General features: G+C 34.9%; 1 protein-coding gene across 2 annotated transcripts in view; it reads right to left on the reverse strand.

Moving 5' to 3' along the window:
* PIBF1 (progesterone immunomodulatory binding factor 1) overlaps positions 1-12781 on the reverse strand; it is a 105965-nt gene that overhangs the window by 71718 nt on the left and 21466 nt on the right. For both annotated transcript variants that reach the window (XM_058045116.1, XM_058045115.1), the window contains exons 8-10: positions 10568-10749; positions 8648-8773; positions 4637-4735 (exon numbers count right to left, since the gene is read on the reverse strand). In XM_058045116.1, coding sequence (XP_057901099.1) covers positions 4637-4735; positions 8648-8773; positions 10568-10749 — 407 coding nt within the window. The remainder of the gene's footprint in view (positions 1-4636; positions 4736-8647; positions 8774-10567; positions 10750-12781) is intronic.

Below are 12781 nucleotides of genomic sequence, written 5' to 3' on the forward strand. Positions count from 1 at the left end.
CTTTAATTCAAGGGATTGCAAAACACCTCACATAGAAACCCAGCATCCATGTGTAGGAAGTTCTGACAGCAGTTTTTATCACAGAGTGATGGCAGCTTTGCCCAAGAACTATTTTGTCCAGCAGTCTTCAGTATGGATTTTTTAAAATTCATTATTGAAATCTTCATTTGATATAAATATTCTTGAAGAGATAACATGCCCCTAATTAAATATTAGCAGTAACTCCAGCACATATAGACATTGAGTTTGTAATTTTAATATTAGAATCCTGTCACTGCAGTCAGCAACATCCAGATTATAAAAAATATGTTATCAGATGGGGAAAGTAATTAGCTTTAATGTTTCCGTTAACAATGAAAGTATTATGTAATAAATGAAAGGATGAGATTCCTGCATGCTCCACAGAGATTCTAAATGTATTCTAACATTTATTTATTCAGGAAATTTATCCAATTATCTTCTCACCTAAGATAGTCCTCTAGGTTTGTGCGCAATTAATAAGCAGATATAGGGATCTTAATTTCATCTTATTTAAAAACCCATTTGATGAACAGAATTGATCCCCTCTCTCCATCACCTAAAAAGTTCAAGACAGATGACTAGCATCATATAGCATCTGATAAATTCTAAAATATACCACAATTATGAAGAACAAAAAAAATAGGGATAAAAGAGATTCAAATGAAAAAGACTACGGAGAGACTAAAATAAGTCTCTAAGTTGCACAGTCACCTTGCAGCTGACTGGAAATAAAAGCAATAAATCTGCAAACACAAACATGCAGACAACTTTTTGCATACTTTTCTGAATCTATGAGGCAGAGACAAGAAATGTCAATAATCTTTATTCTAATTTGTTTCTCATTTGAGAAAAGCATTTCCAAACAGAAACAACAGAAATACTCCTAAAGGTATTTTTACCTGTAGCAGATCATCCATTATAAATTCAGTAATTTTTACAAACTGAGCTATGTACATCAACCCAGAAATGTTTAAATAACAAAAATACTACAAAATACTTTAAAATCTTTATAGAACAAACCTAAGGCTCTAAACGATTTCTGTAGTCATAACTCTGACTGAACACAACTACACAAATATGGTTTAAAATTCATCATCTGTGTATCTGTGTATATGCAAATAAGAAAGAAAAAAAGAACACAATTAAAGATATCCTATTACCTAATGGACAGAGGCAGGAAGTTAAACTAGCTTTTACAAAACCAAGGGTTTTTATGAATAGTGTTCACTGCAAAGTCGAAGGAACAACACTTGCCATAACACAATTTTCTTGAATACTCATATTCTGTTTACTGTATACCTATTTTGTTCACTATTCTACACCTCTCACTTTATCATTACAAAAATAGGAAAAGTACAATTAGATGATGTGAGCAGCATATTTTTTTCTCACTAAGAAAAAAAAGGTTTTGTGTGAACTTCACTCATGTTCCCAATAATTCTAGAATTTTTAAACCAGTTTCCACTGATATAGCTGGGTCCTGGAAAAGGATATTATACTCCTTTTAGAAGAAATTTAAGGAATTTGACTTTAAAGGAAGTCAACAATCAAAGGCAAGAGATGGTACTTGTAGGTGAAGTGCTCAACTGTGAGTTCACACCATATTAGACCTCTGAGTCCACTTTAAGAAAAGAAACCATGTAAGTTTTATGTGGCTCCTTAGAGGAGACTAGGCACCTTATCAGGAAAAAGCCCAACAGCAAACCACAGTGCACTTCTACTTTTCCGGTGTTGGTTTTTTTTTGCTGTTGGTGTTTTGGTGGGTTGGATGTTTTTTCTTTTGGCAAGGAGAAGTAATAGATTAAGAGTCAGTAGTTTGAACCTAATGCTCCAGGAGTGTTCAAAAGAAGGAAAAGCTGGAACATATTTAGTACCTGCACTTAACCATGTAGATGACAGAGCTGTTACAGAATTGCTCTGCTTACTCTACCCCTAGACAATTCCAACTGAGGTAATATAGCTTTGAAATTAGAAAAAAGTCTTAAGTCACATTACCAACAACAAGTGAAAATGTTTCCCTTTGGTCATATTTTTTTCAGAACGTGTGTGACATCAACAAGACTTAAATCCAAAAATATCAAATAATTTAAGGTTGTTGTCATTGTCATAGGCAAATGAAACATAGATTCTCAGACAGAAATTACAGATGTAAAATGGCAATTAGAGCAACAAAACTTACATCCTGACATCACAGTGGTCTACTTAAAGGCTGAAACAGCAGATCCTTTCTGAATATAATTCTTTCATGAATATTATCACTTTGGTATTTTCTTGGCATTTGTAAATAGCTGTTCACAGAAAACTATCACAAACATGAGTGAAAAAAATGAAAATAACTGCACTTGACTAGAAAATTGGGTATTAGTTACACTTCTGATCACAAGACTTGCCAGGGGCCTTATTTAACCACCATTCAGGCCAGTCAACATTCCACATACTTCTGAAGCTTTCAAACATGTTTGTTTATACAGATTATGATACCAGTGGTAACTACGATGAGTCACCTTGTCTTTACTAAAGTAGAACAAGCTGTTATAATCACTTAAATACAGAACTGGACAACACAGTCTATTTTGTCTTAGGGGTTTCTGGTGATATCAGAAAATTTCTTTGTTCCACAGAACTGTCACCTGTGAGTCCACAGTAAATTCAGAATGTGGGGGTCTTTCAAGTTAAGGTATTTCTACCAACTCAACATGCCAGTTTCTTTGCAGTTCGCTTAGGTAGATGATTTGGAATGTGGAGAAAGTCACGGTCTTGACACCTGTTATGTGGCTAGAAGTGAGGTACTTTTAAAGAGAGACACCAACATTTCAAAAAAGGCTAGTATGGGTTTTCCATGTTCCCAAGCAGAAAATAATCTTCTGAGGAGCGATCTACTCCTTAGAACTCCAAAACCCAGCGTGAATCAACTTATTAATTTATTTAACACGAGGAAATTAGAGTTTTACTTAACTGGAGGGCTTATCACTAGAAAAAGCTATAAGAGCAAAGAAGCATAAATGTATCAAGTAAGATTCCTGTTTCTAATTGCAGTGGGACATACCTCCTAAAAATGAAGCAACATAAATTTAAAAAGCAACAAAAATAAAGTATGAAAAAGGACACATTAGATGCATGGGAATACAGCTGGACAGAAAAGCATTTTCTCCACAGTTCTTAAGTTCAAAAATAAATACAGAAGAATTGCAAAGTTAGGATTTTTATTAAGTAAAAGTGCAAACTCCAATTATGATATGCCAGACTGACTTTCAAGAGGAGTTTCCAGTTATATATGAAATCCCCACGTCTTAGTAAATTTTACCACAGTGGAAGGTAGGAGTCTCATTAGAAAGAAACATGTGTTGACTCACATTAGCATTTTATTTTAACCCAGGAGATCAGTTTTGAACCAAGTTTCCTGGCCTCCCTGTTGAAACGACTTTGATTTCTGCATTGTGGAGCCATCACCTCAGAGTTTGCAGACTGAATTCCTTTTGAGAACCCAACAACCCCTCCAATGTGCTCTAACCCCTAAAAGGCATTCGGCACCCTTGGGCCCATTCAGCTGAACTAGAATTAATCAGAAGTCAAGTCCCTTAAACTCACCGTGGATATCAAATCCTCTGACCCATCTCATTTGCTCTGGACATACCCCTATTGCTTGACATCATCAATTAGAAATCACATTTTTTCAATCCTTTGGCAATGCTATTTCCTCAATAGTATCACCACTGCCATTTAGGAGTTATACATAAAAATTAAAAGCTTCAATAAATGTGTTCCTATGCTTAAGTTAACAACATTTTCACTGTAATCAAAAATTATTCAGAGCAAAGAAGGCTCATCTAGTACTTCCTTTGAGTAGATGACTAGGTAGTACAGTCACTTAATGAACTGATCACTTCATTATAGAAAAAAAATGCATTAAACAATGAATTAAATCCAAAACTAAAGACACATGACAAACTTAACCTGAACAACTTTGATTACTGTCCATAGCTTTACATTAGCTCTTAGTTTAACCACAGCATACATTCCAAATTTACAAAAAATAAGGAAAAGGAGTTACAGAACATAGAGTGCTTGTAAACAGGCAAAAAAATCAATTACAGTTTCTTTCTCTATGGAATGGAACTGTGCATTGGTATAGACAATATATTCTACACATGGAGTATGAGAGTCTGAGAAGAGACTAGTAAGAAGAGAAACATGTAGCATGCATAATTGTTTATGACTACTGCCCTCTATCCAAACTTCATAAAAACTATTAATTGAAGTCATATTACAAACATATTTTCTACTCTCAACTAAAGAAAAAAACCCACAAACAGGTTCAGAGTTTGACCACTGCTACTGTAACAGTATAAAATTGACATTCTTGCTATGAAATGAATAATTATGTTTGCTTGTCTCTATTGTATGGCAGGAGAAATACCAAACTTTGATCTTATTACTGCAGTGATAATGGAAAGAATTTACTACAAGAATTAAGTCTGCAACTTCATTTAAATGAAGAGTTTGTAATTCAATTTGTTCTTTGTAAGCAGAAAGTAAGCAATTCCTCCTACTCAGACCTCCTAGCTATAAACACTGTTATACCTTTAGATTTTTATATGTATTTTAAAACACTTACTGTTCTAAGAGTTGATCATATTTTCTTAAAGATTCCTTTTCAGCAGTTACTGCTCTCTCTTTTTCAGCAACAGCATTATCTCGTGCTTCTCTCAAATTTCTGAAGGAAACAAAAATTATTCTGTTAAGAATCTGTTAGAAACAAGACTGCCTTGCTTCATTAATTACTGCTTTCTGATACAAATTTCAATGCTCCCTTCTTCAACTCTCACAGAATGGCAGAAGGGTCTATCTATTCACTTATTTATTACAGAGGCTTTACTTCAGGTTGTTTTCAGGTATACCAGCAAAGTTTCCAGTTCTGAAATTGTAAAAAACTATTATCAAATCACCTATTTACATGTGGAAACATGTAACTCTAATTATTCTAGAATACTAGAACTAAAATTTTTTTTTGCAGGAATTAAATTAATTCCAACTATTTTCCTTGGTGCTTTGGGAATAACTGCAGGAATGCTGTCTGCCTAGCTGAGATGATTCACAACTTTTGATAGAGCAAAAAAAGTTTAGGTAAGCACAGAAATCCTACTACCAATTGTCTAGGTACTGTGATGTATATGTTATTGCATATCATACATATCAACCCAGGAGTCTCCTGGGTTTTATTGCTGGCAACATTTTTGATCTGCAAAGAACCAAAAAATAACATTTTATTACAATCAATTGATACTCCTTTTTTTTATAACCAGGAATCAGTCAAGATGCTCAAACGACCTCAATTATTATTTGACCAACACAAATGAGAACAGCATGATACTAAGAATAAAACATATAGTATTTGTGTTTAAAAATTGGAATTAGTTATTCACAGTCTGTTATGCTGCAAGCAGGCCATAATTAACACTGCACTAGACTATAAGGAGGGGAAGCACTGCTTTGATAGTGTATATAAACTCAATGTCCAATATTCAGTGTAACAGAGCACCAGCCAATTTGCTGGAGCTAACAGTGGTTGTTGAGGATCAGAAATCCCTGTTAGACTGTTTTAAGGATTTTACTCTACTACTTGTTTGCTTCTATGATGAACATTCACCAGCACTTAAAATATATTAGATGATCTTAAAAATTCCTTTCGATTTTGTTTTATCTAAAAGGAATCTTATTTATATGTTACAAATACAAGCAAATCCAAGGACAGCTGCAAGGCAACCTAAAACCATGGCTAGCAGCTATGACTAGGGGATTTCACTTCAACATCATATTCTTCATCTGAACTGAACTGCTAATGTGGATGCAACCAAGATCTTCCTACTGCAGTTTTGTTTTTTTCCTCTCCTCACAATTTTCTGACTTAAGGCAAAGAGAAATTAAAGGCTCAGGCCAGTTTTGGAGAAAAGTCAGGAAACAAAGGAAAATAGAAAATCATTACACTCATGTAAATGTTAACCTATGTCATTGTATCACACTAAAGGTATATAATTTCTGGTTTAAAGACTATTTTCTAGAATAAATGTTGTCAGTGGCACTTTTCTGTATTCAAAGTAATTCATACGAACAGCAAACAGTTACTTAGAAAAAATTAACATCCAAATTATGTAGCAGCTAACTGGCTACTAGAGAAAGATAACAAAATTTTCTTTAAAAATTGAGTTACTAGGCTATAGAATTTAGTGCAGAAATTCAGGGACTGACTTGAAGATTAGATTCTTTAGAAGTGACTCATACCAAAATATGGCAACATGGCAATATATTTTGTTAACAGCATTAAAATCAAGCGTGTTATGTCTCAGAGTAGGAGTCCAGAGCTGTATCCTTAAGACTAGAGTAGTGGAGGTGGGATAAAAATGAAACAGTAGGAGAGATACAGAGCCTCATTTAGAGAATAAACTCTTTTGCTTAGCTGAACAACTAATTGAAAATGCAATAGGAGGAAAAAGGACACAAGTGAGGGACGATTCAACCAACAAGACCACAATCATAGATGTGATATAACATCTGTTGAAATACGCTCTAGAGAGCCAGGAGACACACCAGTGATGCTGCCAGTTGTCAGCTGTGTGACTGCCACTTCACAGGAGGTGAAGCACCTACCCAAATGGCTGCACTGGGGCCTTGCAAGGCATTTAGCCAGCCTATCACACAATGAAAGTAAATGGGACAGAAATATTATCTAGAGGATCAAGAATGGGCATGGGGAGAAAAAAGGTGAGATGAAGACATGGGAGGCAGCAGCTCGTGGGCATCTTCGTTAGGTTTTCACACAAACCTCTTCACAACCGTCATTTATTGCACATAAATGCAATAAATATCACATCCCTAAACTGCTCTAGAATGCACAAACTGTATTGCAGTCAGATTTGACCACATCAGAAAACGTGCTTAGGGAAAGCATCTCACACGCTCAACTACTAAACTGTGTTTGATCTATGGGAATGGACTACAGGTAATCCAGTGTCAAACCTCTTGCAGACATTCACATGCCCTGTGAATTCACTCATGCTTGCTAATGCAAACACAGCCCATGCTTACAACAGTCATACAAGTGAAACTGATGCCAAAAAAATTAGGCATGGATGCATCACTTCTTTATTAGCTGCCCCCTCCTATTTCAGTTTCTTGAACTGATTCATCCTAGTGTAAAATGCGTGCCAACAAATTCAAAGGAACTATCAGGCACATCAGGCTTGGCAAAGAATATGAGCAACTGAATATTGGATTAGCTTAGCTGTAATACCATTCCATGCTTTGAGCAGGAGGATGAAACCAGCATCTTAACTTTATTTGCAGCCACAAACAGCATCTCATCACATTACACAAATTCACTGCAAATTGTTTTGCTCACAATTTGAGGTTCCATTTGTCTTACCATTGAGGCAGACTGCCTTACAGTGGATTTTTTAGTATTTTCTAGAAAGAACATATGCTAGAAAGCTTTCTTTTAATTTTTTTTTCTAAACATGTAGGCAAATCTAAGGGATTTGCATTTCAGAAGTAATTATTTCAAAATGAGGAGAAAACTTCTGTAAAGCACTTCCAGATACAAATGAAATATCTTTCAGTAGCTTTCTCAATGATATACAGACGCTTGTCAAATCTCCAAAGTAATGCATGCTTAAATTCATACTTTGTAATTCAAAATAGATTTGCATACAGGAAGTGGTGTGGATGTATATGTGTATTTTACTCACACTAGCAAAACTACACAATGATGTAATTGTTTTTAATTAGAACCTTTCTGCTGACTGAAATACAGCAGAAGCCATGTTCTTTTTCTACTCTTCCCAGCAGTAACAAAACTACCTATCAGAGGAACAGATGCTAATGCTACAAATATCTTTTTACTACTGTCATTTCCTTCTCCACATGGCACTTTCAGGACATCTATAGTAAAGTTATTAAGCACTCCTCCCATTTTAAAGCAATCAAACGGACAAAAAACAAGCTAAAAAAGAAATTCAGTGCCAAAGGTCCAAATCTTTTAGTCCCTAAAAGGCTTATGCATGTGCATGTAATTCCATGGTATTCAACTAGATGACACACATACAGACTCATCATGCAGGTCTTAGCAGGACTTGAATCTTCCTCAAGAGAATTTTACAACAATTTACAGGAAATCAATGGGTTTTTTGAATCATGATGCTATTAACAAACTCAATTAGATTTACTTCATACAGGCCTAAGTCTTATTTCTTTTGGGTTTTTCCTGCCTTATTTTCTGCATCAACACTTTCTCTTCTGGACTCCCAGCAGTTTCAAGATTGCCCCTAGAGCATGACATGTAAACTGTCATCCCGTGTCAATTAACTAATACTATACCTCTGAACAAACCTCAAACCACCAGATCTAATGTAGAACATGAATTCTAATATTCCTTTTCAAGTGATAATGTTGGCTGTCCATCATTTAATAATAAATATAACAACATAAACTTACCATACAAGTATATAATTTAATTTTAGGTTTTACATTTTGAGTACCTCTCAAAGAGTTAGTCAGCTAGGACTATATCTAAGCACAAAACACTGCTTGGTCATTTCTTCCTCAATTAGGTTACTGCCTACACCTTACCTACCTGTTTTCACGTTCATACATCTCTTTTGAGGTGCTTCTTAGTTGATCAATTTCTTGATTTGTTTTCAACCTTATTTGTTCTAACTCTTCATGTAGTCTTTTTTCATATTCTGCTTTATAGTGGTCTCTGTAAATAACGAAACATATTGCACTAGTTAAAATATTAAAACTTGAGGTACAGCTTTACAAGAGCAGAGTTCTTCTTGATTTTACATTTTATTTCAATCTTTATTCATTTACCTCTCAATGACTTAAAATACTTATCAGCCTATGCTGTTATATAAATTAAATGGAAATCAACCAGGAATAAATAATATTTAACTGTGAATAAACAGAAGTCTTTTGCACAAAGATTTAAATGTTTAAAGTTATTTAATATTGATTAATCACATAACATTAACATTCTTTCAGAACTTCTTTGTCAGCCTCTAAACAAGTGCTTATATTAAGTAACCATTTAACTCCTCACTTTCTTCTTCATTACTGGGTAAGTATTGATTAACTTACTGACTTGCAATGCTGCCATGCCCCTACAAGACTTCTTTGTGTACTATCTGCATCTCATATGAGGGGAATAAAACATAACAAGTTCAATTGAAAATTAAATGGAGTGGAGATTTGTGAAGTCAAAAGCCCCCAAAATTTGGGAATTTATCCTGTCAATGTAACATACGAATTATTTAAAACACAAAGTTTTTAAACCACAAGTATCAGAAGATATCAGGATAAAAGAATTTCATTTCAGAGAAACATTGACTTTTTTTGTAACTTTGGAAGCTCATGACAGATTGTAAGGAATCTCATAAAGAATCTCTCTGACAAAAACAGGGTTATGTTGTAAGCGCTTAACAGTTAAGGAATGTCAAAATTTGATAGCATAATGTTCAAGAATAATTAATCAGCAATTAAGCAATTGGTAAAAATCACAGGTTTGGAAACAAAAGCACATTATGAAGACATGTGCATTTGCAACTGTAAAAGGTTTTAGATTTAATTTGATTTCCAAACATGTGATAACCCATAATTCTTAGAAATGAGTACTTGAGCTGGTCAAAAATTCCCTCACATTATCTAGATGCCCCAAAATATTAAAATGGAGAATGCTTGCTGTCAGGTTTTCCTTTTATTTCCTTTTCCTTTTGTAAAAGAAGACTTTCCACATTTTCTTTTCATTGAGACATTGTATTTCAGTTGACCCTTCAAGATAAAAGTAAATCTATTTCTTCTCCTTCTTCAACTGTGCCACACTATAACAAATACTCTATGAAGACCTTTTACACAACAAAGAGGTCTATCATAAAAAAACCTAAAAAGAATGTTTTCTTAAATTTTCAAAAGTAAGACAATTTTTTAATTTAAAATCCAGAAGTTCTGGGTGAATATAAAGGAAATACATAGTTCTGAGATATAAACATGCAGAACAAATTTACAAAAACTTTGAGTGACTGCATTGAAAAGAAAAATAAAATTTAAAATTCTTCTGATATGGGCTGGAGCTCCATAACTCATCATTTCAAGAATGTCCTTCTATTTTCGTTTAGGTAGCAATTTTTGTTTTAGTTGTCTATCAGGAGAATCATATTAGCACACTCCCTCTTAGTTACAGAGGACACAAGATTTATGGATATACATTGAAAACAAGAAGTTTGTTTTATAATTAACTGAGCAAACCTACAAGAATAATTGCCATAAACACCGAAGTTTATGCTGAAAGTTTATTTCCACTGCTATGGTCCTATAAAGGTTTAAAAAATTGTTTGAGATACATTCTTTGACCCAAGAAAGGTATCCTGCTTCTAGTTAAAAAAATATGAGTTAGCTTTCTGAAAATTATTATTAATTAAATGGGATTTGTGCAAGAAACAAGGGAAAACAGTTAAAGAATCTGTCTACTGATAGAAGTGAACAGACAATAACTTGCCTGGATGCAACATATTTTTCATACATTTCTTCCCTAGCTTTTTTGGCATCCTCTAGCTGAATCTGCAGTCTTTCAAGACGATCTTCTTCGTGTGCACAGCGAACGCTAAGCTCCATGTTCTGGCGATTCAGATAATCTTTATCTTTTTGCAACAAGTTGAGGGATTGTTGTATGGTTGCCAGCTATAAAAGGTATTAAAAAGAACACTTTAACGTAAATTTCAAGATAAGTATTTAACTTATGTACACATATTTGCAATTTAATTTTAACTCTGTTCTGTGAAATCATCTGAAGCAAAAGATTCTATTTACACTTTATTTTAACAAGTTGATGAAGCTTTAAGTAGAAAAAAAGACTTTAATAAAAATACCGTTTTATGAGTTCACATTATTTATTTCCAGTAGTTAGCACCTGAAAAAAGAGGTTCTTTCATCTACATCAGTATCTAAACAGTACTGAAGCACTGAATAGAGGAATAGCAGCAGTACTGCATAGTGCTGTGTCAGAAACACCGATGGAGAATCTTGGTGCCAACCTGTCATACTGACATTCTCAGGAACAGCAGGGAAATGTTTAAGGGCACCAGGGTGATTACTGCTCTGTAAAGAAATGGTAAAACTGATAGTTCTGGGGATGATGTAAGGCACAACTGTTGTGGACAAGGGCAAAGAGCTGGTGTTGCTACAGAAGGCTAAACTGATGCCAAAGTAGGAACAAGAATATGTTGAGAACAGCCACCTTTGTCATCAGATCAACCATGTTTCCTACACCAAGAAGCAGTGTGAGGGAGAGCAGTCTCCATCCATTCAAGGTGAACGCAGTTAGAGAACAGGCAAAGAGCATAAAGGACACTGTTGCAAGGCGGCCCAGCTTCATAATCATGATAACAAAACAGTTTCGTCCTCTTAAAGAATTTTGCCATTTAAGCTCCTGAGGATTTCACACACCAAGTTCAAAGAATGGTAAATTAATAACTTTTCAGAAACATGCCTCCTACAGCTATAAAGACATAATGTACATGGTTTAGACAGAATTCACCTTTTCTAAGTCACAGAAGGACTAAAGGTTACTTAGGAAAGATACTGGAGTCAAAGACATGGAGGAAGAAGTTAAAGAGATGACAATTTATATACAAACAGTACTCTTAGAGGTATGCTCTTCTCTAACAGCCCACTTGCTGAGCACCACACTCAGGGTGAGGTATAAATGCCTGTTCTATACCTGATTTAAGAAAAAAAAAGTAAACATGGTCTGTCTCCAAGTAGTATGTTACATGTATATCAACAGTGAACAGACATCATAGACTACTACACAAAGAAAATCAAGCAGTTACTCCTCCTCTGGAACAAGTACCGTGTAAAAACTTCCAATTGGATGTTCTTCCAATCCAGGACTTGATACTGTATCAGCAGACACAAAAATCAGCAGAAACATTTCAGAGATTTAAGTAATACACAGTTTGAGGTGATATTTTAGTTTAAAGTAGTGCTACTTTTGTTCACTCTGATTAATTTAGTAAAAAGTTAATGAAAAAAGCCATTGTTGCTGCTATTCTGCAGTACTCCATATGTATGTACAAACTTGATGTACAGGACAGTATTTTTTTGGCCATTCTTGCACGCTGAGAACAAACCTGACTTTTGATGTCCTCTTACAATGCTAGACTGAGGAATAAATAGACTAACAAAGCCTGAAACCAAAGGGCTACTTTCTAATAGAAACTCAGTTTTTTTCCTTAATGTTTCTGACAATCTCTACAGCTACCAGAGCAGTGCTTTGCCTAATTTTACAAGTAGCTGTAAGCGGCAGTTTTAGCCTCTGTTTTAAAGTGGCAGTTTTAGCCTCTGTTCTATCTGTAATACTGTTATTTACACAGAGACACTAAGGAACACATCTCCCCTGAATACTCTCAGGAATAGTCTTTCTCATTTATTCAGCTGCTAAAGTGTTAACACACAAAGATCTTCCACACTTTTCCTGCAGGGCTCTGCTTCCCTGGCTGAACCCTTGCCTGCCCACTGGAAGTGGGGAATAAATTCCTTGACTTGCTTGGCTTGTGTGTGTAGCTTTTGCTTTGCCTATTAAATGGTCTTTATCTCAACTCATGACTTTTATTGACTTTTACTCTTCTGATTCTCTCCTCCATCCCACTGGGATGGGCAAACAGCTGTGTGGGGCTTAGTTGCCAGCTGGAGTTAAACCATATCAAGCATA

This window comes from Melospiza georgiana, chromosome 2, assembly GCF_028018845.1.
Source record: "Melospiza georgiana isolate bMelGeo1 chromosome 2, bMelGeo1.pri, whole genome shotgun sequence".
NCBI lineage: Eukaryota > Metazoa > Chordata > Aves > Passeriformes > Passerellidae > Melospiza > Melospiza georgiana.